This window comes from Notamacropus eugenii, chromosome 4 (genome assembly GCF_028372415.1).
Source record: "Notamacropus eugenii isolate mMacEug1 chromosome 4, mMacEug1.pri_v2, whole genome shotgun sequence".
NCBI classification, from domain to species: Eukaryota; Metazoa; Chordata; class Mammalia; order Diprotodontia; family Macropodidae; genus Notamacropus; species Notamacropus eugenii.
This window is the reverse complement of record NC_092875.1, coordinates 429,602,380-429,627,919: the sequence shown is the minus strand read 5'-3', so window position 1 is coordinate 429,627,919 and position 25,540 is coordinate 429,602,380. Positions and strand designations below refer to the sequence as shown.

The window sequence follows — 25,540 nt, the reverse complement described above, 5'->3', positions numbered from 1 at the left end:
CATGGCCTCATCTGGGAGTTCCCAGTACCACTGAAATCACAAGGCCAGTCTCTGCTTTTTACCCCTTTTTTGTCCTTATTGGTCTTTGAATCACTCAACCAAATCTATCTATCTTATCCATCCATCCATCATCCAACAATCTATTTTTCCATCTATCACTAGTATTTTATTATTTCTAATTATATGTAAAGACAATTTTTAACATTTATATTTTTAAAATTTTGATTTCCAAGTTTTCTCCCTTTTTCTCTCCCTCTCTGAACAGTAAGCAATTTGCTACAGGTTATATGTGTGCAATCATGTAAAACATATTTCCATATGAGTCATGTTGACTCCTCCAAATTTAAATCATCAGGATACCTAAACTCACCATTCTCCTCTTCTTTACAAAGCATTCAGAGACTTTTCAACACAGCTGAACCCAGGACAACAATGAAAACAACCTTAAAATGCGGCATGAAATATTTAAAGCATCTAGACATTTATAAAGCCACACTTAACACAAATTTTATTCAGTAAAACACTAATTCTAGCAAAATACTAGGCTAAACACATCTTTAATGGAGCCACACTAACTGATTTCCACCTTATTACTGGCTTGGGATTTTCACCACTCCTGGTATTGGCATCAATGACCTTGACCTCAGACTGATAGCACAGTAACAGATTAAGTTCTTCTCCCTTTCACTCCAGAGTCTTGATTCTACAAAAGCTATGGCCATCCAGATGTTGTACACAATTTTCCCTATGCCTGTGGCTCTGAAACCTTTGGAGCAGATCCCTTTGGTGCCTCAGGAATCAGGATACAGACCCTCTAATGGATACACTAAACAATCTCTTCCTTATCTAGCTTGGGACGATTGCAGATCTGGCAACAACCTTCACCACTTTCAGTTCTTTTATTAATTTTTTAAAAATACACAAATATTAAAATGAACCAAATTCTCAATCACTGTAAAGACACTATGTTGTACGTGCCTTTTTACACAGACATGGTCCTTCTTGTTTGCATCATGAGAGTTACGGTTCTTTACAAAGCCATCTTCCCATGTTATTTATTATCGTTCTATTTTTTCCTGATAATGCATCATTGTTTATACTTGTATCAGACTAGAAGCTTTTCCCAAGGTCCCTTCCAGCTCTCAATCTACACTCATGTGGATCTTTGACGGAATGGGCTATTTTAGTTTTGCCCTTTAATAATAATGACAATAATTGCGTTAATAATACTAATATAGCATTTTGAGGTTTGCAAAGCACTTTCTTTACACATTTTATTTCCTTTGATCCTCCCAACAGTGGGAGGCAGGCGCTGTTATTATCCACATTTTATAGATGAGGGAACAGAGGTTGAGAGACATTAAGTGACCAAGATTACACAGCAAATAAAGCATCTGAGGTAGAATCTGAACTCAGGTCTTCCTAACTCCAAGTCTAAGGCTTTATCCGGTAGGCCCTCCAGCTCTCTTTGTATCCTCAGTGTCTAGCACAGTATCTGGCTTACAGCAGGGCCCAGGTGTTTGTAGTCTCAAAATAAGAGCTCTGTCTCCGAACAGTAAAACTATTACTGATATGTGGCAATTGTTCGATGTTCAACGCAGGTATCACCAACAAGGACTTATATTTTCTGAACGCTGACTGGGTGCTAAGCACCAGGCAAACAAAGAGAAAGATGTACCATCTTCTGTCCTCAAGTAGTTTGCAGTGGACTGGAAGATAGAATCCATATATAAAGAGATAACCAACCATACAAGGAAACAGTCACTCGTGTTTAATGAGTGGTGCAAAGGCTTCCAAAAGGAAGTAAACTATGAAACTGTATAGGAAAAGTAAGGCAATTCCTTTTAACCTCTCTGGGACTCAGTTTCCTTATCTGTAAAATAAAGTTAGACTGGCCTAGGTGACCTCCAAGGACCTTTCCAGTTACGATCCTATGATTCAGAACCTGCCCAGCAAACTTCCTATCTGTTCGTTTACTGACATATGTCCTTTTCACCTACTTATCTTTAGTGTTCAGCTTATGAATCCCTTCCACAAAGTCTTTTTCCCCCCTGACCCACAGTGACATCCTTTATTCTCTGCATTCTTTCAGCATATTATATATAGCACTCGATTCACATGTTTATGTAATCCCTCCATACATCAGTTTTCTCATCTGAGAAAGGAGGAGTTTAAAGGAAACATAGCCCTGAGGCTCCTTCTGGGTCTAAATCTATGCTCCTGTGATCAGCTACCTGCTGTGATACTAGTGTCTGTGGTTACCTCCTTAACTGAATTGTTTTCCATAAACATACAAAACTTTTGGAGTAAGTCTTGGAAGCTTACCCTTGTTCTTTTGCTGCCATACATCCTGGCTGTCACTGTGTTCTCAGGAGTTTCCCTTGCCTGACATGACCAGAGTCTGAATCCATAGTCCTTCCCCAGGTTAGACTCCATTGTTGAGCATCTTTCTCCTAAGATCATAATATGGTCTAAAAGAATGGTCACACAGAGATTCACACAGGGGAGTAAACATCTGTATTTCTCATCTAACAGAACCCACAGGCCATCTATGTAGCACAAGAGGCCTTTGAGAGGAGGTTAAAACCATATGGGGTCAAATACCATTATTACCAGCTCCAAAAGACTGTTTGCATTCTTAGGTCATACTAGAATTTGGTTGTATCAAGCACTTTTCCAATACATTGGCCATCTCTTGGGGCTCTGAAAAATTTATGTTTTAATGGTATGTATTACAGCAGGACTTGATGGGGACCACTTCTTTTCATTAGAAGCCTCAGGTTACTTTGTAAATAGAGCAAATTGTGCCCAATGACACTCCCTGGAGAGAGGCATGATGTTATCCCCACATGGAGAAACTGGTCCTCAGAGAAATTTATGTCAGTCAGCACAGCCCTAAGAATTCAGTTTCTTTATCCTTGATCTAATGCTTAACATAGTCTCCCTTTCCAGCATCCAGAACACCTGCCAACAGAAACAAAATCCTGTCCCATCCCCTAGCAGCCTATCAATGATGTCCAAATTCTACCCATGAATTCCTTTGGGTTAAGACATTGATCCACTGAAAAATACAAAGGTATCCAGAAACTGAATAATATAAATCTCTATTAGCTATTAATACTTGAGCACAAATAAAATCACTGAATCCCCTTCAAGAGTTTGTTGCTTACAGAAAGAGAAATGCCATTATGTAGGCTTTAATAGGGGGGGTCCCGAGCTAGAGAGATCCAGAGTAAGGAAATGGGAGCAGAGAGAGAAGAGCTCAGACTGGAGTTCTGAAGGGTCTACGGGAAGTGGGGAAGATGATTCTAGAAGAGAGGAGAGTAGGTGAATAACCCCAGATTTTTACCTTGAGGGCTTTCCTGCTGAGGCCTGTGGATTCAATGAAAAGCTGAATCACCCAAGAATGGATCCAGGTCAAACATTTGCAAGCCAATCCTCTTTGATTTGTAATTTAAAAGGAAAAAAATAAGTTCCTTAGCCAATTAAGCCAATGAAACCTCTTACTAGGCTTTCATCAACAAAACTGTGAAAGTCTTTTATTTCACAGATGGAAATGATTAAAGAGGCTGTCAAATTCCCCTTGTACATTTCTTATTTTTGCACCTGTAAGTCCTGGTCCGGCCATTCCCTTCAGAGCACTTAAGTTGAGCAAACGTAACTCGAACCTTGAGGATATTCTGTGTGCACTTGCTATTTATTTTTCATGGCTCCTATAAACGGCAGTCAGACTTTCCTTTCAAATACGTTCAAGCCCATGTTTAGGGAAAAGACATATGGAGAATGTCCAATTTGAAGTGCAGGGGGAGGATGAGAGAGAAGAGAAAGTCGAAAGTCACCAGTCATTTACTAGATGATCATTGGTTCCTATTGTGACTGGATGCAAACTTGGACAGTAAGAGATGTGTTGGACAGTTTCATGGACCAAGTAACAGGAAAACAAAACAAAACAAAAAAAAAACTCTTTTAATACAATGGCACCTTCTGGACACTGGAATGGGAAAAAAAATGGGTCTAGGCTTTTTTAAAGTAGCGAAACAGATTTTTAAATTAACCTGGATGGTCAATCCTTACCCAGTCAGCAGCCCCTCATCTTTTACAAGATTTTTCCAGGTAAAGGAAGAGGTCTGCTATGGACTGGCAGAATCTTCCTCCTAGTAAGAGATCTGGATCCTCAAAATCTACCAATTAAGCCCTAATGTAGCCATCCAATGTACCCTTAACAAATTGGAAACAAATAGGCATTTGGGAATGGAGTCAGAAAGAATGAGTTCCTGGAGAAAGTATGAACTAAAAGGAATAGATTAAATCTTCAGTCATTCAACAAACATCTGAGCACTTACTATGTGCTTTGTACTACTGTTTTCTGGACATTTCCTTATGGGTACTCTCAAAGCATCTCCAAGTCAACATCAAAAATTATCTTTCTCTCCAAATTCACCTCTCCTTCAAATTTTCTTACTTCAGTTGAAGACACCCTCAACAACATTCCCAGACATTCTGTACCATCTTCCTGTCTTCCTTCTCTTTCATTCTACATATATTTGATTTATTGATTTTACTTCCATAATATCTCTTGTATCCCTCCTTGCTGATCAGTTACCACACAGATTCAGGTCCCTAATACCTCTCATCTGAACTACTGAAACAGTCTCCTAATTGATCTTCCTGTTTCCAGCCTCCTCCCTCTCTAATCTATTCTTCATAAAGGTGGCAGAATAATATTCCTAAAGCATAGGTCTGACCACATCACTCCTGTGTTCAAGAATGTTCAATGGCCCCCTATTACTTCTAAGGTAAAATACAAAATTCTCACCTCAGCATTTAAAACTCTTCCAGCAAGGCTCTAGCCTATGGTACTGGACATAATTCACATTAATCTCATTCACAGACTTTATATTTCAGTCAAAGTGGCTTACTTGCTGTTCCTAGAAGTTAGCGCTCTCATCTCCCATCTCCCTGCTTTTACATAGGTTGCTTCTCTCCTTTAAATTTCAAGTGATGGATTCCTTTCTATGGAAGGTTCTTCATGCTCACCCAAGTTGTCAGTCCTCTCTCCCTGGTCAAAATTGTCTTCTTTTTATTTCTCTGTTCCCATGCTGTTTCCCTTGGTAGAATGTAAGCGTGTTAAGGGTTGAGACTGTTTTTCATTTTCTCTTTATACCCCCAGTGCTGTGCACATAGTAGGCATTTCATAAATGCTTGTTGAGTTGAACTGAACAGAAAAGATCTAGTTTTGTCCTTGAGGAGTGTTTGGTCTATTTAGGGGACCCAAACAGAGGCTGGGTGACCTCTCATCAGGTATGTCAGAGTGGGGGTTCTTTTCATGTATGAGTGGGACTAAATGACCAACTCTCAAATTCTGTAATTCTCTGATAAGACAGATAACTCTAACAAGTAAGATGTTCACAAAGAGGTGGCTTTGCTTTAGTCATATATCTTATAAACCCGAACCTCTTCCATCTTTATCAAAAGGAAGGGCTAACTTTCTTCCTCCTTTAGTTTCTCCCTTGAGTTCTTGATCACTAACCAAAAGTGTCCAATGCCCAATGGCTACTCAGAAAAACATGGGTTAGTAGGATATTGCAATATAATGTATTAGATATTAGAATCTCCAAAAGCCACAGCTGTTATATAAAAGTGCCACCCACTGCTCTTCTGATTGGACCTTCCACAAGGGCTTGCCATGGGCCAAGCACCACACTAGGAAGCCAAACGATCCAAAGACAAAAACCAAAAGTGTCACTGCCTTCAGGGAGGCTCACATTCTCCTGAGGGAAGGATGGTAAGCCACATGCACTCGGTGAAGCAAACTACAAAATAGATGCAAGGTAAATACACAGCCAATGGCTCAAGAGCCCTATGATAGTATCATAGGATTAAACACTCCACTCAATTTTTTACTATTTAGAAAATTTAAAAAAAATAAATTCTTCCACTTTCAAGCCCCAAAGCCCTCACATTGTGTGACCCAGAGCAAGTCAGAGTCTAGGAATTTCAGTTCCCTTCAGTTTCAGGTGCACATTACTAAAGCAGAGGTTTCACACACTGCCTCAAGGGGCATCAATGAGATTGTCACCTTACCAGCAAAGAACTGGAAACTGAGGGGATGCCCGTTATTTGGAGAATGGATGAACAAGTTCTGGTATACAAATGTAATTCAATAATGTTGTTCTTATAGAAATAATCAGCAGGCGGATTTCAGAAAAACCTGGAAAGACTTATATGAACAGATGCTGAGTGAAGTGAGCAGAACCAGGAGAACACGGTCATAGCAACAGCAGCATTGTGCCATGATCAACTTTGATAGACTGGGCTTTTCTCAGCAATACAATGATTCAAGACAATTCCAAAAGACACATGTTGGAAAACGCTATCCACATTCAGAGAAAGAACTACGGCGTCTAAATACAGATTGAAGCAGGTTATCTTCTCTTTTTTTGTTGTAGGTTTCTCTTTCTTGTAGTTTTTGCTTTTTGATCTGATTCTACTTCTACAACATGACTAATGTAGAAATGTGCTTCATTTGATTGTACACGTATAGCCTATATCAGATTGTACACCATCTTGGGGGTGGGGGAGGGGAGACAGGGAGAAAAATTTGGAACTCTAAATCTTATAAAAGTGAATATTGAAAACTATCTTTACATGTAATTGGAAAAAACAAAATACTATTAAGCGAGAGGGGGATGAAGAGATTATCACCTTACCCTGCCAACATAAAGTCATTTATTAAATGCCTGTGAAAGTTAGCCTTGAACTGAAACTAATTCCCATTTACTTTACTTTCCTGGCATTTCTTGCCATTGTGTCCCCGTCCATTTTAACATGCCTATCCATCACACTAGGAAAAATAAGGATATTATAACAAAAACAAGAATAAGAGCTCACCCTTATATAGCTCTGATGAAAATCCTCTCCATAAGCCTGTGAGGTAGGTGTTCTTATCATCCTCATTTTACAGATGAGGAAACTTGAGCAAATATCTGAGGCAGAATCCAAACCCAGGTATCCCTGACTCCAAATCTAATGCTCTATCTACTACCCCACACTACTAAAAGCTCACATTTTCATGCTGCTCTTAAGTTTACCATATTCTCTCCTCACAACTTTGTGAGGTAGATGTTATAACTATTATTCCCATTTTACACATGAGAAAACTGAAGCTCTGTGATGATGTAACTTGAAAGTATAAGAGCTTTCCCAGAAGCCAAGGCTCCTGATTGAGGTCATATCTGATCACCTCCCAGTCTCTTTGACAGTCTCCCTATGTTCTTCCCTAAAAGGAAAATTTTTTCTAGACTAGATATTCATCCACCAAAGCCCTATACTCACTTGTTTAGAAAATATACCTCAAATACAGAAGCCCCAAGGCATCAAGGGCACACTTACTGTTCCATGGGTTGGTGACTGGCTGGCTCCCTTTTCCTCTTCACCATCTGGCTCTTCATTCTCCTTATTGTCAGTATAAGAGGAAACATCCGGGCCTGAATAAGTACTAAGCAGGTCTGGCAAACTTGTAGATGGATATTTGAGGAAGTCCACTTCAGAGCTTTCCTATTGGGAACACAATCAAAAGCTCAGTGAGTGTCATGAGGTGGTCCAGTTCAGAGACAGAGGAAATCTTAGCCAAGCGTCCAGGCAGCCCCTTAGCTATTTGCCCAAAATCAGGTCAAAACCCCCCCAAAAATGCTAGAAGAGTCTAAATTGGCAAATACTCTATTTTTCATCTGATTTTATTGATATCTTTTGTTTTTACATAATTTTCACTTCCCAATATATCCCTCCTCATCTCCCTTGCCCAGCAAGCCACCCTTTGTACTTCAGCCTTCTTGTTTTTCTTTTTTTCTCTTTCCCCTACTTTCTTCCTTTCTCTCTCTCTCCTCTCTCTCTCTCTCTCTCTCTCTCTCTCTCTCTCTCTCTCTCTCTCTCTCTCTCTCTCTCTCTCTCTCTCTCTCTCTCATTTCACCTGCATAATAGACTCATTGGCAATGGAACAGATTTTTATTTGAATCTATGTATCAAATTAGAGACTAAAAAAAGCTGACCGTTTAAGACAGTAAGTGGGAGGGGTCAGGGGAAGGAGAATGGAGAAAAAATATCTCAAACATGGAAATAAATGCCATTCACATCAGTCTGAAGAAGGTGCAAAGCCCGTGGCTTAGATGTTATCAATATACCCTGTGGTTTTCTGTGTCCTGTGGGATCTGCAGGCCTGCAGGTGGGACAGATAAAGTAGATGGAACCCTGGAGAGAGAAATATGACAGGCCAGATTTCTGCCCAGGAACACGGCTGGGCTGTTCAAAGCTGACATGGGCCCAGTGCAGGAAATGTGATAGCACATTCCCCGGGCCAAGGGCAGGGTGTACAGCTCTGCAGAGTTGGGCAGACTCCAGCAAAAAAGATAAATGTATCCCCATCTCACCCGACACACATTCTTCAGAAAAAAGGAAACACAGTGAAAGCCTTGATTCTGGTATTCCTTTGGGGCTGGAGGCTAGGAGACTAAAAGGACATTCTGATCAAGGGAGAAGGCATGGCACTAGACCCAATTTCCGTAGGTGTGTCCAGCTCCAGGGACACAAAAATAATCTGTTCTGGACTGCTCTCTTTTAGGGCACAGCTATGACGCCTCAACTGAAGAACTGGATGAGTTTTATTAAACAAAAAGCAAACTGTGCAACCTTTCTGAGAGGTGAACTCTGCTGGGCCACCAAGGAAAGGGAATTTAAAAGGCCAGGCCAGCCTGAAGAAGCCAATTCATCTTCCTATGATACTGAGTCTCTGGAACCCTGCTTTCATTCATCTGCTGGAGAATGCAAAGTGTGTAGCAGCCTGGAATAGAGAGGGCAAGCCTTAGATTCAGGAAGACTGGATACGGGCATGGAGGTTATCCTCAGGCATCTCTCCAAGACACTGAGTTCTAGACTAGGGACCTACTCATCTGCATCTGCGATGGGAGCTCTAACACCGAGTTCCTTACACTGATAAAATCACAGACCAGGGATAGCCTCGAGGCTGCATGTGGCCTTCGAGGTCCTAGGTTCCCCACTCGTCACAGACCACGACCCAACACCCCCTTCCCAAAGTGGACTAAAATGTGGCAATTCTCCATAACAATAATAATAATAGTTGGCATTACCCGGCACTTACTATATGCACTGTGCTAAGTGCTGTACGTATATTATCTCATCTGATCCTCAAAGCAACCTTGCAAGGTCGGGGCCATTATCATCTCTATTTTACTGCTGCAAAAAAACTGAGGCAGACAGAGGCTAAGTGACTTGCTCAGGGTCACACAGCTAACATGTATCTGAGGCTGCATTTGAACCCAGGCCTCCCTGACTCCAGGAGTAGTATTCTATCCCCCACACTAGCCAGTTGCCTAGGAAAGGGGTGACTAATATATTAAGTGGGGTGAAGGCACTTAACATAGTAATTTCTTTATAGAGAGATACACCAGATCTGTGATTTCATTGGTATTAGGAACTCTTAGACACAGAGCAACCTGGGACCTTCTCTACCACTTCTAACCTTAGAGTAATGAGAGATGAAGAGACTCACACAGCCAGTATATGTGAGAGCTGGAATCTGAACCCACAAATTCCTGGTTTAAACAGGGTACCTGATTAACTACTAGACCAAGGTGCTTCTCTTATTAGTTTATAGTAAAATATGCTATATATTCATATAGAATATAGAAAATTATCAAAATATTATACAAACATATAATTATAAAGGTCAACATAACAAAGAACACAATTGATAACAAATATTATGACAAAAAATATGTATGATATATGCATAGCTAAGTATTGAAGGCAACCAGGGATTCTGTGCGGCAGAGATGAGGAGAACATGTATTCCAGTACTGGAGAAGGCCTATGTAAAGGTGAGGAGTTGAGAGACGGGTGTTGTATATAAGAAATGGCAAGAAGACTGGTTTGGTGAGGGTGCAGAGGTCATCATGGAGGCTAATAAGTAATAAGACTGGAAATGTAGGTTGACGCTATGCTAAATAGTGTTTTAAATGACAAACTGAGTAGTTAGTATTTGACTAGGGAGTCACTGAAGTTTTTTGAATAGTGGAGTGAGAGGGCAAGAACTTCAGTTTTGAATACAAGCAGAAATATGACTCGGGCCTTGACGGAAGCCAATAATTATGAAAGACGAAGATGACGAATCATGCTATCTGCATCACAAGGTCCAGTGCCTTATATATAGTAGGGACTAAAGAACTATTAGTCAGATTAACAAAGAAATAATAGAATGAATGAATAAATGCATAATTACTTATTCAAATATGTTGATGAAATTAATTTCCAAATCCTGTGTGCGGCTCTTAATTGTGAATTTTTACCTATGTGTATGACTGATTCTGTTTTCTTTGGAATGATGAGTATTTTTTAAAAATAGGCAAAAAGGTCCTCCTTCCTGATTTACAAATGATCGGATAATGGATAGAAAAGGGCCACTGCATGCATGGCACCAAATTTCTCTGGAAGGGATAGTCCCAGACCTCAAGCCCCTAGTAAATGAAATTAGGAGGAAAGGAGAGAAGCCATAGATAATGTTAAGTAACTGCAAGGAACACACACACACACACACACATATTAGACATAGCTCACTGCCATGGCCACTCTGAAGCTCTTCCAGGACCTGGGCTACTTTTCAATATTAATTCCATGAAGTTCTAAACTGAGGTACCAACTCATTAAGTTGTCAATAATATGACCTGTTTCATTGCCTCAACTGCAACAAAAATAGGCTGGAATGAGAAACAAGTTACACCTGTTCCCTCTTGCTTTGATCTGCATGAGTAGTTAGTTAGGCAATGGTGTTGTAGAGTATAGTGTGTGGAGGCCAGGTGTCACATGGAATGCCAGCCTACAAGGTGACCTTGAAATATCCTCTCCTAGCAAGTTAGCAGATCAAAAAGCATTTATTAAGTGCCTACAATGAGCCAGGCACTGGAGACACAAAAATAAGCAAAAAACAGTTCCTGCTTTCAAGAAGTTCACAGTCTAAAAGAGGGAGAAAACATGGAAACAACTACATACAAAGAAGCTGCAGCTAGGATAAAAATGGAGATAATTTTCAGGGGGAGGCCCAAGTATTAAGATAGAAATGAGAAAGGCTTCTCACACAAGGTATGATTTTAACTGGGGCCTGAAAGAAACCAGGAGACAGCAGTGAGGAAGGAAGGCCTTCCAGGTATGGGAGACAGTCAGGAAAAATGTGGTCAAGAGATAGAGCATCTTGTTCCAGAAATGGCAAAGAGCCAAGTGCCTTTGCACCATGGACTATGTGGATGGAAGTGAGTTATAAGAAGACTGGAAAAGGTAGAAAAGGGACAACTTATGAAGGGTTCTAAACATCAGAAAACTTTATATTTGATGTGGTTAGGAACAAACCCAAGGCGAAGAGCAGGGGGAAACCTGAGCCCTAGTTCCAGTTCTCCCACAAACTAGCTCCTTACTGTCAAGACTTCAGTTTCCTATTCTGTCAATGACTGTGTTGGACAAAGGCCCAATTCAGAAACCACTGCTGTTTTTACTGATGGTCCTGGCTGAAAATGGTCGTTCTCACTTCCAGTGTCTCATAGAACTTTGCCTGTACCTCTCTTCTGCATTTATACCACAGTTAGATATGAATATATCCTCATCCTCCAATCTCCATTTGATTATAAATGGCTTGCAAACAGGGATTGGTCCAGATCTATGTCATCCTAGTGACTATAAAAGCAATAAATATATTTTCTTATTGAAATCGTACTATCCATTAAGTCTCTTTTGGCTAGAAAATGTTATGATTCTAAAAACAACTTCTAACCCCAAGCATCTGGGTCAGGGCCTTCATTCAAGGATCAGATGAATTTAGAAGTGAGCACCTTAATCTGTTCCTCCCCTACCTACCTAAAGTCTTTTACATTCCTCCTTTTCTCTGAAGAATTTCTGTCCTGCTATTACATTCTTCCTTTTCTCCATCCAAAATATTTGTTCCCATTCCTTATTTTACCAAACTTGTCTTCCCCAGTCCTAACTTTCCAACCCTTTACATATATATGTATGTGTATGTATGGATACAAACACACACACACACACACACACACACAAAACCCATATAAATTAAAATAAAACCAATACTCACACACATAACACTTGGCAAACACCTTTGTGTGCTTATTGGTTAGACCTATGGTTTTGTAAAAAAAAAAATCTGTTGGAGGCAAGATTCATTTCTATAAGTGCTTGGTGGGAAAATAAAATGTAATTTAATTTTTTTTAAGTGTATGGCACCTGGCATGCACACCTCCAATGCAGGGTGCAAATTCAGAAAGATAAAGAGTTGTCTTAGAACCAAGAAGATGTGATTTCAAGTTCTGACAGTAATACATACTGGCTGTGAGCTTGGACAATTCACTTAACCTCTAAATATTCCAGGGAACAGTGTCAGTGATGACATCAAACCTGTACTGATAGAGGGGCTTTCTTCATACCAATGCAATCACAAGTACAGTCCATATTCCCATCCTTGCTACTATGAAAATAATAATTGAAAATACCTACCCTGCTGGCCACCACTAGCTGGACTAGTCCAGCTGCAGCACGGAGAATGGCCACAGCTTCCTGATGGGAGAGGCCAACCAGTGACTGACCATTGATCATCAGTAGCTCATCTCCTGAGGTCAACCTGCCATCCCTGAGGAAGCAGAGAGGAAAAAACAACCTTTGTCAAGACGCTTCAGAAGAAGAATTGTGATTTTCCTGGATTGGGGCGGGGGTGGGGGGGAGAATGGAGGAGGTGGTTTGTATGGGTCAGGGTACATTCAAAAGAGGAAGGAATAATGAAAAACAATCTTAAGTAGAGTTACTTGATTGTACAGTTTGAAGTGACTAGAATTAAACCCACAGGTAAGTGTCAGTCCCAAAGACAGCATGAGATTTAGTGTGTTAGTGATAAATTCATCACAGGAGCCCCTTTTCTCGGGCATTTCCATATCAATTATTAGCAACAAAGAAACCTTTTTGAGAGACTTGCATATAGTATATATATAAGCACCCTTGGTAGATGGAGAAGCAAAGAACCCAACGGCTTGAGATGATTGACATGACATGGGACCATAATTAACATACGACCCCAAGGAATATGGCCCCATGAAGTGCATTTCTTCTTCCTGGGGGTGACAGCAGACCTTGCCTGCTACCTCTGTGTGAGTCACTTCCACTGACAGTAAATGAATAGTTTCCTGGAGCGACAGGTAATGATGAAACTCCAAACTGCAGGCCTAAGTTTTTCTCCTCTCCCAGGACTAGGGTCTGCATGCCCAAAAAGTCTCATCCTCATTATCATTTCTCTGATGTAGGTGAACCCCCAACTTCCATGATGCTCTCTCCCAGCCTTATGTTCCCTGTGTGGGTTCATTCTCTTCTTTCTCACAGGATGGGTCTCTAGATCCATTCTGGGAAGTCCCATTTGGGGACCTTAAGGTAGATAAGGAGCCTCAGATATAACCTCAGCAAAAGTATACAGAGTGGAGGAAGGATAGGTCCCCTTCCATGTACAGTGGGAGAGAGGAGAAAGAATCCCAACCCATACCTGGTTCACCAGAACCAAGGAAGGAAAACAAGGACAGATTTCCCACCCACCCCTCAGCTCAGATTGCTGAATAAAATCACGGGAACTGGAGCAGTAAGGGGTCAACATTTTGGATCAGGGAGGTACTGGCTCAGTCCTATCTGTACCAAACACTGGCTTTTCCACATACCTGCCAGAGGCTACAGGAGGAGCTGAGTTTGCAAAACCTGTCAACTCTCTATATCAGTTTTAGGATAAATGTAGAAGTCTGTAAGGCCAGTGCAGGGAAAAAAACATTTCCCCTTGAACTACAGAACAATATTTCCCAATCTCCTGGAAATATATCCCACACTTTTCCTTCACAGCTCTTCCTAGCAATGTGGTAACCTCAGGGAAGGATGTAATTCTCAGAAGGATGGAATGTTCCGAGTTGGCTTTGACTGATTCTCTTAGTATTATGATGGAGGAGGAAGTAACTACCACCCTTCTATGGCCCAGTCAGAGGACAAGAGTTTCCAGGCTACCTCACATCACCTTTGTAACTACAATTAATGACAGACCTGTTAAACATCACCCTATCTGTAGTTGGCTTCCAGTGATCTCCCTCTGAGGGTCACTGGTGAGGGAAGCCTCCAAGTCTGGCTTTACTTCATAAACCCAACACTATGATTTGGGGGAGCCATATTGGCTGCTCAGGCACTGACCACAGGGAAGACCACAAGGCAGGGGGGGCTAGGAAAGACGCATCTCCCCCCAACTCCAGGGAAGGGAGGAACTGGGGCAAGGAAATTCAGAGAATATAAAATTATCACAGAGGTAAATAGTGAGGAAAGCAGAATCAAATCAGAGTAAGAGACAGGACTTCAAATGAGGAAACATATAGGGTCACAGATTTAGAATAGATGGGACCCCACAGGCCATCTGGTTCAACCCCCTTATTTTGCAAATGAGGAACCTGAGGCCCAGGGACATGAAGTGATATGCCTGACCAGAAAACCAGGCTCTTTCTACTGATCCAGTCCCCATCTACTGCCCAGCTTCCTTCCTTATTTCCTGGGAAGCTCCACCTCTTACCAGCTGATGAATCACTAGGAACAACCAGCTCAAGACCAAAAGTCCTGATTAGGGAGAATACATGTCCTGTAGATTTTTTCATAGTGGACCAAGCCTTCTTATGGGAGATGAACCTGACATCCTCATTAGTGAAAGCCTCTCTGTCCTTTTCTCCCGCAGACCTCATTATTTTACATTACGCTGGGATTACACTGTGGTCAGTCTTGTCCTGATGGTCTTGGATAACCTATCTGTAATAGACTTGCGTAACTGACAAATGGCATTAATGGTAAGGCCCTGTCATAGAGCTAGGAGAGTCCTCATCTGAACTATCAGACCCCACACAACAAAGCAGACCAGACAACATCTAAAAGCAACCTTCCCAAAGAGTAAGGGCCCCAAATAGAGTTGAAAATAATAAAAGGATGGATCTCTAGAGACAGCAGGAGGAGCTTACCATACTGCCTGGAGTCAAGAAAGGTATCTCAGTGAGACAGAGTGGATATGCAGTGGTGTAAGACTTAAATGGAAACAGACTATGTATTGACTTAGAAAATCACAAATTAACATTATTTATGATTTCCTGTAAGCTTATTTATTTTCTTAAACATTTTCCATTTCCATTTTAATCTGGGTCCTGTTATACTTGGGAGTTTTGTGGACCACCAGGAATTTAACACCTCTGTGCTAGAAGATTTCATCTGTTTCCATGATTTTAACTCATTCTACTACGACAACCCAGTCCTATCTCTAGCCTTGCCTGTCTCTTGAGCTCCAAGCAATCAGTTAACAAGAATGACTGCATTCAGCAAACTGAGCTGAAAGGGTGAGAAAGCTGTCCTTGTCTCTCCTTCTTGGTTCTGATGAACCAGCTGGAGTTGAGATACTTTTTCCCTCCTTCCAACACCCAGGGATGCTCAAGGCAAGAACCCAACCCAGTGCCCACCATCAGATCCCCACATTCCATTGTTTTTAGATTTTTTAAAATTAATTTATTTTTAGTTTTCAACATTCACTTGCACAAGATTTTGAGTTCTAAATTTTCTCCCTGTCTCTCCCCTCCCCCAACCCAAGATAGTGTGTATTCTGATTACCCCTTTCCCCAATCTGCCCTCCCTTCTCTTATCCACATCCCTTCTGTTTTCCTGTAGGTCAAGACAGATTTCTATTCGCCAGTACCTGTATATCTTATTTCCCAGTTGCATGTAAAAACAATTTTTTACATTTGTCTTTGAAATTTTGAGTTCCACATTCTCTCCCTTCTTCCCTCCTCACACTGAGAAGGCAAACAAACAGGTATAGGCCATACATGTGCAGTCATGCAGAACACTTCCATAATAGTCATGCTGTGAAAGACTAACTATATTTCCCTCCATCCTATCCTATCCCCCATTTATTCTACTCTCTCCTTTGACCCTTACTTTTCTGTAGGGTAAGATAGATTTCCATACCCAAATGAGTGTGTATGTGATGAAAGTAAGATTCACTCATTCCTTCTTACCTCCTTTCTCTTCCCCTCCACTGTAAAAGCTTTTTTTGCCTCTTTTATGTGAGATAATTAACCCCATTCCACCTCTCTCTTCCTCCTTCTCCTAGTATATTCCTCTCTCACCCATTAATTTTATTTTTTAGATATCATCCCTTCATATTCAACTCACCCTGTACCCTCTGATACACACACTGATACACACACACACACACACACACACACACACACACACACATATTCTCTCCAACTACCCTAATACTGAGAAAGGTCTCATGAGTTACAAATATCATCTTTCCAAGTAGGAATACAAACAGTTCAACTTTAATAAGTCCCTTATGATTTTTCTTCCTGTTCACCTTTCTATGTTTCTCTTGAGCCTTGTGTTTGAAAGCCAAATTTTCTATTCAGCTCTGGTCTTTCCAACAAGAATGCTTAAAAGTCATCTATTTCATTGAAAATCCATTTTTCCACTGAAGGAGTATACTCAGTTTTGCTGGGTAGGTGATTCTTGGTTTTAATCTTAGCTCTTTTGACCTCTGGAATATCATATTCCAAGCCCTTGGATTCCTTAAGCTGCTAAATCCTGTGTTATCCTGATTGTGTTTCCACAATACCTGAATTATTTCTTTCTGGCTACTTGCAATATTTTCTCCTTGACCTGGGAACTCTGGAATTTGGCACAATATTCCTAGGAGTTTTCTTTTAAGGATCTCTCTCAGGAGGTGATTGGTAGATTCTTTCTATTTCTATTTTACCCTTTGGTTTGGGCAGTTTCTTGAAAGATGATATCAAGGCACTTTTTTTTTTATCATGGCTTTCTGGTAGTCCAATAATTTTTAAATTCTGTTCCCTGGATCTATTTTCCTGGTTAGTTATTTTTCCAATGAAATATTTCACAGTCTTCTATTTTTGCATTCTTTTGGTTTTGTTTTATAATTTCTTGATTTCTCATAAAGTCATTATTTTCCATTTGCTCCATTCTAATTTTGAAGGAATTATTTTCTTCAGTGAACTTTTGGACTTCCTTTTCCATTTGTCCAGTTCTGCATTTTAAGGCATTCTTCTCCTCTTTGGCTCCTTGGACCTCTTTTGCCATTTGGGTTAGTCTATTTAGAAGGTATTATTTTCTTCAGTATTTTGGGGGGATTTTTCATGATTTTTTTGCATTACTCTCACTCCTCTTCCCAATTTTTCCTGTACTTCTCTTACCTGATTTTCAAAATCCTTTTTGAGCTCTTCCATGGCCTGTGACCAATTCATATTTTCTTGGAGGCTTTGGATGTAGGAACTTTGACTTTATTGTCTTTTTCTGGTTATATGTTTTGATTTTCTTTGTCACCAAAGTAAGATTCTATAGTGTGAGTTTTTTTACTGTTTGCTCATTTTCCCAGCCAAATACTTAATTTGTTAAATCTTTGTTAATGTAATACTTTGCTTCTAGTGGGGGGGGGGGGGTTTACAGTCAGGGGTTTTGTGCAGCTGTTTTCAAAGATACTTCTATGGGACTGTAAATTTTCAGTTCTTTTAAGGTGATATGATCAAAGTGTCTACTGCTCTGGCCTGCACTCTGGTCTGTGAGTGACCCACAAGCACTCTTTTCTGCCTTGGAACCGTAAGGGAGATTCCCTCTTCACTACTGCCACAAGTTCTGCCACATCAGTGCTCCTCCCTGCCCCAGGACTGCCACCTAAACCTGTGCACCAGACTGAAGCACGAGCAAAGCAAGAGAACTCTGCCTCAGCACCAGCAAAGAGATTTCTGAAATCACCCTATCAGTTCAATCCCCCACTGTCTGTAGGATGAGAGCTGCTACTGCTGCTGCTGCTTCCACCACCCTGGGGCTGGGGCTAGACCCTGCTCTTTTCTCACTCAGGTCCCATAAACCTTTCCTATTGATCTTCCAAGTTGTCTTTGGAATTTGTCGGTTGAGAAGTCTGGAAACCACCACAGCTGCCTGTGATTCAGTCCCCTGAGGTCTTCTCAGGCTGGTCTGTGCTGGCACAGTCCATACTGGACTGTGCTCTTCTCTCAGATTGGTACAACAGACCTTTCCTGTTGACCTTCCAGGTTGTTTTGGGCTGGAAATTTGTTTCACTCTGTCATTTTGTGGGTTCTGCTGCTCTGGAATTTGTTTAGAGTCATTTTTTACAGGTATTTAGAGGGGTGTTCCAAAAGTTTTAATATAGTTTTATGCTATTAAAGTTTTAATAATGTAAACCTATGTATTAAAGCTTTAATAGCACAAAACTGCACTAAGACTTATGAGACACTCTGTTTAAACATATTTCACAAACAAGCAGAAAGGAAAATCAGGAATGCATTTAGCAGGAAAGGGATATATTGATCCTTCTGTGACCTCTGGCTCTTAGACACTAGATATTCCCATAATGTCAAAGACATTATACTTCAAAAAACAGAAGATCTCAGTTTAAGATATTTCTGACTTAAAGCAATGAGACAAAGTTCTGAGATATACTTCAAAATAAATTTCATTACTGATTTGGGGGGAAACCTGGTACAGTAGCATACAAAGATGTCATACTTAAGGGCTCCCACAAAACTCCTGAGTGTAACCAGATTAAAATATAACTGGGAAATGTTTAGCAAAATAAATAAAACAGAAATACACAACAACATAAATTATGTTCATTTGTGGGTTTGCAAGTCAATATGTGAGATGCAGGGATTCATTTCTATTCAAATTTGACATCACCATGTAGTATATACAGTGCTGAACTTGGAAGCCAGTGATACTTCAGTTCTAATTCTGTTTCTGTCACTACTGGTATGGACACAAGTACAAGTCACTTAATGTCTCTAGGCCTCCATTTTTCTCCTCTGTAAAATGAGGGAGTTGGAGTACATGGTCCCCAAGGTCTTATTCAACCATTGATCTATACCCCTATAATGAAATTGCCAATTACTAGAACGTCCCAGTAGACAGAATAACAGATGATTAAAAACATAATAGTGTTATATAGATATAAAGCAAGTGGTTTTTTCCTCCCAACAACCTTGAGAGGTAGGCAGTGCAAATATCACTTCTATTTTATAGAGAGAAAACTGAGACTTATAAATATCAAGTGGCTTGCCCAGAGCCACACAGCTAGAAGTGTCAAAGCAGGATTTGAACAAAGGTCTTCTGACAGCAAGTCCAGCACAATATCCCATGACCTCCTATAAATTAGCATCTTTTAGAAACTGGTTTAGAAGGTGAGGAGGGGATGGGCCGGGGGGATGGGAGACCATGAAGACACAACTCTATCACCTGTGTGCAGCCCCTCCTTCTTCTACATGTGCAACGATGATTCCATGTGGCGATCGCTTTGATCCCCGGCCTCCCGTTATCTGGATGCCCAGACCATCTGACCCCTTCACCATGTGCATCTTCCAGATCCGGCAGCCTTCCCGCTAGAAGAAAAAAAAAGAAAGAAAGAAAGAAAGAAGCGTGCTGATGGAATGACACAGCGTTGAACAGGAGACATTTCATGGAGCCATCCCAGCTGGGACAAAATCAGCAGCACTCAGAAAGGGGCAGAGGAACTGAATGTTCTCTCTGTGTGTCAGAACTAAAGTCTGCAGCAAGAAAGAACAACTAGCGAATTCACGACTCCAAGCACTGTTTCGACTTGCCTTGTAAAAGCTCACATCCTACCAAATTTACGCGTTCTTTATCCCGTCTACCTAAGCTACCCCTTGTGCTCTCAATGATGTCGTCTCTAAACCCCCCCACACCCCCCACTCAATGAGAGGACACAAACAGGAGTCTGTGGGGAGAAATCTCACTCTGAAGACTTAAAAGTCCTTTCAAAACAAAACAGAGGGGAACTAATGAATGAGAATTTATTTGATTTCTTTGAGACTTTATTACCCATATTTCTTTGGACCCATTACCTCAATTCAATGCAACGAGCATTTATTAAACACCTACGAGGCTTAGCCCTGGTCTAGATATCAGGAAAACAAAGACAAACCCAGAACAGACGCTTGGGAGTGTATAGTTATGCCCTGCTCTAATCACATATGAAACAGTAACTATCTGCTTTCTTTATCCATCATGAAAGTTCAGATCTCCTTTCAAACGGCAGTAATGGCAACACCTTCCTAAACTCATGCTGCTAGGAACAGGCTATGTGCCCAATAAAACTGCTTACAAAACAGAAAGAATTTGAAACATTTGGAAAATCTGAAATACATTGTCAGAAAGTGAAATGAGGCTTTATGCAACAGTAACACACATACATGCAACAGTAACACACCCACACAACAGTAACACCCACACAACAGCAACACACACACATACACAACAGTAACACACACACACACGCACACAGAGTCTTGGACTGATTGCTGATGTGTAGCAATAGGAAAGTCTAGAAAAATTACTGCCAGACATTAGAGACCAGTTGAACTCACATGAACTCCCTGTTATTGCACTTTTCTGGAGGGTCTGATTTTTCCAGAAATGCATAGCTCTGCTGAAAATCTCTTCTTTAACCAGATGACCAACCAGACAGTCTGATCAATTGCAACTCTGAAAGTCTGGAGAGTTACCTCAGGAGTCATGAATCCATTCTTTCTCCCTTCTTATCCCAAGCTTCCCAACTCTGACTCCATCACTCTTTGTGTCCCATTCCTGACTCCTGGAGTTCTTGCTTTCTCTGAGATCTGGGATGGCTCTTCTGTGTAGCCCACCTAATGAGCAGAAGCCCTTCAGAAGTCCTTCCTTCACTGACCCTGGATTCCTAGAACCAACTTAGTGTTCCTCAGCCCCTCTACAACCAGAAATACCTAATTGCCTACACTTTCATTAGCAGATCTTAATGTGTCTGTGTATTTTCCAGCTGCACAGTATGGTCACATGTCAAAGGTGTGGGGTTGTCCTACCTGTACCAAGCCAGGTTATGGCTCATCTCCAATGATCTGGGAGAGGTGGACACTGTGCCTTCTAGAAGTGGTGTGGTACAGTAGACAGAACACTGACTGGGCTTATAGTCAGGAAGTCCTGGGTTTGAATCCTGCCCCAAGTGCTTACTGACCATAGGACTCTAAGGAAGTCACTTCACCTTTATGGGCCACAGTTTCCTATTAAATGAACTTAATAAAACCTATCTCATGTGGTTATTGTGAGGATCAAATCAAATTACATGCATATACATGTGTATATATGCATATATATGTATAAATTCACAAACCTTAAAGCACCATTTAATTTGCGTTATTATTATGCCTTTCAGTTCATCAGAAAAGTATGCAGACATTGCTGATGGGTTATGAGTTTTATGGCTTGATCCTAAGGGGTACGTAAATTTACTTGGTTTTAGCTGAGGCTAAAAAGAGGGGGGAGAGTCATGGATAATTTTGTTTTGGAAACATAAAACTCAAGATTGGAAATGAGACACACAGGAAGCAAACAAACTCTTGATCTTGATTTTATTTGATCATTTGTAAACATGGATAGAACCAAGAGTCTGGGGTTTTGTTAGAGGGCAGAGTGCATGGGATGTGTAATTCACTCAGCATAGGGAACACCAGCTGGGGCACTTCCTCTCCCAGGACCAGTCAGAAAGATGGGATCATTTGCCTAGGGTCCCATAGCCTGTAGGCGTCCAAAGCAGGTCTTCTTGATGCAAAGACCTACCCTGGATCCAGGGTAGAGCCTACACTAGCTCTCAGAAATAATGGAAAAAAACAGGCATCTCTACAATCTGCATTTCTCTAGGCTGCAATGTGTTTAAGTAGCACGAGCTGCCAAACCTATTTCCCAGTAGGTTGGTTCAGATGGTGATGTTTTGGATATGCCCCAAAACATAATTCTTTGGAGGCTGCACAGTCACAGAGGTAGAACCCCGAGCATCAACATAACCCACTCCTTGCTTTCTAGGAGGCATCTAAAGCATCTCAGATAATTAGAGGAAAAATAAAGGCTTTTTTGGATGAAATATAGTTCACTGATTTACGCATCTGCCTGTTGCTGTTTGTCCTTTGTTCTCAAAGAGGACCATGACATCAGGAAGGTGATGCCATGACTTGCAAGTGAATTTGGATTTAAGTGAAGGAGGGCGGTACAAAGTCACCAGCCTCACTTTCTCCTCCAGAGACATCTAGGGCCAGTGGCAAGATATAGATCAAGACAGTTGGAGAAGGCCACTGTCTGATGTATACACTGGCACAGAAGCCACATGTTCTCTTACACATTTGTTGGCAGCAATGTTACTTCTTACCCTCATTTAATGAAAGGGGGGCAGCTATGGTGCTGTGGATAGAGTACTGGGCTTGAAGTTGGGAAGATGCATCTTCTTAAGTTCAAATCTGACCTCAGACACTTAGTAGCTATGTGACCCTGGGCAAGTCACTTAACCCTGTTTGCCTCAGTTTCCTCATCTGTAAAATGAACTGGAGAAGGAAATGACAAACCACTCCAAGACCTTTGCCAAGAAGACCCCAAACAGGGTCACAAAGAGTTAGATGCAACTGAAAAACAACAACATTTAATGAAGAAACTGAGGCATCCAGCATCTAAGTGATTTACCCAAAGTCACATAGCTAGTAAGTGTCTAAGACTAGCTTTAAACTCAGGTCTTCCTGACTGTGTTGCCTCTCCAACTTAATGAGATGAAAATGATATTTTTGTGTGATTTATGAACTAATTCTGAAGGCAGTTCTGAAAGAGGGGTTCCAAAAGTGTTCTGAACAGTGCCATTACCTTTGCAATAATCTTGCAGGTCCCCAAGGTGGTTGGTTAGAAAGAGAGCTTTCACTAGGATTTGTAAGTTCTAGTGGTTTATTCAAACAACTGTCATTACTTTGTCACACGATATCTACCAGCAAGAGATTCAAATACCAAACCTGAGAGGCCACTGTCACATTTCCAGAAGGTGGTAGGTTAATGGGTTTCTCCCTTATTCCTCCACTACTTTCCCTAATAATTATGATGATCATGTCATAAACATTCTGTCTTTCTAAGTGATTTCTCTTTGGCACAGCAGATAAGAGTTCCAGGCCTGGAATCAGGAAGATATCTTTCTGAGTTCAAATCCAGCTTCAGACATCTACTAGGATGTGACCCTGGGCAAGTCACTTAAGCCTGTTTGCCCCCATTTCCTCATCTGTAAAGTAAACTGGAGAAGGAAATGGCAAACCACTCCAGCATCTTTGCCAAGAAAACCCCAAAATGGGCAAACAAAGAGTGAGACACAACTGAAACGACTGAACAACAACCCCCAAACCAAAGCTTCTATTTGAGTATGTATGCAAGATTCTGCCCAGTTTGAGGCCTCTGTGCTTTCTAAAAATTTCTCAATTATCCAGAAGCACAACCACTATTTAGAGCAGAAGTTCTTAACCTTTTCTTATTTCATAAACCTCTTTGGCCACCTGGGGAAGCCTATGAAAGCAAGCCTTCTCCGAATTATGTTTCAAAATGCATAAAATAAAATACCAAGACTGCAAAGGAAATGAATTCTATCAACATATAGTTATCTAAATATTAAAAATCAGCATCACAGACCCCAGAATAAGAACCCTTGATATAGATAATTGATAAGCATTTATGATAAATAAACAAGAAACTAGAAGAGAAGCATCCTAGCTTGGTGGACCTGAGGGATAGGCCTGCTTGTTTGATACTGGGTAAGTCATTAAAAATCTCTCAGCCTCAGTTTCCTCATCAGCAAAATGGGGGTGATGACAGCACCTTGTTGTGTTAAATGAGATAATACATGTAAAGGACTCTGCAAACCTTAAAACCCACATCTACATTAACGTGTGCTTCAGAGGGAACGCCGTCTTTAGCGTATTGCAATCTAGCACGAAGACAAAGAGACGCACTAGAGAAGAAATGAAACTCTGGTTTGAGTTTCTTCACTAAATATATTACCTTAATTTTTTTTTGTCTAGAAAGACATATAACCTGGTACAAAGTATAGCGTGCACAAACAAGACAACAAGGTAAATAGTAATGCAATGTTTTAACGATAATTATCTAGAAAAGACTTCGCTATTCTGATCAATACAAGGATCTACAACAATCCCAAAGGGCTAAACTAATGATGAAAAATGGTATCTGCCTCCAGAGACAGAATTAACAAACTCTGGATGCAGACTGAAGCAGACTGGTTTTAAATTTTTTATTTTTCTTTCCTTTTTTTATTGCAATGTGACTAATATGAAAATAGGTCTTACGTGATTTCACATGTACAATGGGTATCATATTGTGTGGCTACTACTCAACAAGGTAAGGGAAGGAACTGGGAGGGAAAGCATTTAGAACACAAAATTTCAAAATGAACATTAAAAAATTAAAAATTAATTTTTTAAATAATCCTTTCAACTCAAGATGCAGAATGAGACATACATGAAGATGAACAACACAGCTTGCTTTTCTAGTAGGTAGGTGAGGAAGCACATAAAGCGCCAGGCCTGGAGTCAGGAAGACCAAAAATTCAAATCTGTCCTCGGACACTTTACTAGCTGTGAGACCCTGGGCAAGTCATTTAACCTCTGTTTGCCTAATTTCCTCAGCTGTAAAATGGGGAGAATGGCAGCATCTACTTCTCAGGGTTGTTGAGAGGATCAAAATGAAACAATAATTATAAAGCTTTTAGCACAGGATCTGGCACGTGGTTTTTGTTTTTCTTCTTTTTTTTTCCAGTTTGGGGAGATGGGAGGGAGAGAAAATAAATGCTTGTTAAATGGTGAAAAAGAAAGTAAAATTAAATAGAGGCTACATACAAAATAAAATAAAAATAAAAGAAGCCCTTCTTCATCTGGCGCCAACATTAGGCCTTCAGCACTGGCTGGGGAGCAAATGAAGAATGAAGTTCCTGTTTTCAGGAAAAAGGGCGTCTCTCACAAAATGCTGCCCTGCCCCTACGAGACAATAGTGTATGTCAACTGAAGAATTCCTCAAAAGTTTTCCATGAGAAGTCAGCAGCTTTCTAACACACAAGAACAGCTCACTCACTAACCAGGAGAAAGCCTGTAGCAGCCCTAAGTGATCAAGGCCACAGCTGAGCTGCCACTTAGTGAGAGTTGAGAATTTGTAAGCATGGGAAGGAAACACAACAGGATGGGCTGGAACCAAAATCCTTCCTCTTCAGCTTTCTCCACAGGTCACTGGGCAATCTGGGAGTGAGAAATCCCGAACTTTCTCCAACTTGGAGATTTACTCATTTTACTTCTAATTGAAAAGAATCTCAATTTGATGATTTGATGATGTTTGAATTTAGCATGAAGTTAGGAGGACAGACTGCTAGATTAGTCTATGATGACACACACCTGAACAGGAGCTGTATAGGAAAAAGGAGCTAGACTCAGAACTGAGTAGCAGAATGGGTTGGATCACAGTTGGGAAAGTGCACAGTACTTTCAGCATAACGAAGTCCATCCCTTTAACCCCAGTGTTCTCTTAGGGAAGG

General features: G+C 40.8%; 1 protein-coding gene across 4 annotated transcripts in view; it reads right to left on the bottom strand.

The window, feature by feature from the left end:
* The window catches only part of PDZD2 (PDZ domain containing 2), a 466,470-nt gene that overhangs the window by 104,663 nt on the left and 336,267 nt on the right, over window positions 1-25,540 (bottom strand). For 3 of the 4 annotated variants that reach the window (XM_072605912.1, XM_072605915.1, XM_072605914.1), the window contains 3 exons: window positions 19,390-19,532; window positions 12,571-12,703; window positions 7,393-7,557 (listed from right to left, as the gene is read on the bottom strand). In XM_072605912.1, coding sequence (XP_072462013.1) covers window positions 7,393-7,557; window positions 12,571-12,703; window positions 19,390-19,532 — 441 coding nt within the window. Of the gene's footprint in view, window positions 1-7,392; window positions 7,558-12,570; window positions 12,704-13,769; window positions 15,556-19,389; window positions 19,533-25,540 lie in introns of those variants that run through there. The other variant, XM_072605916.1, reaches the window with a different exon arrangement.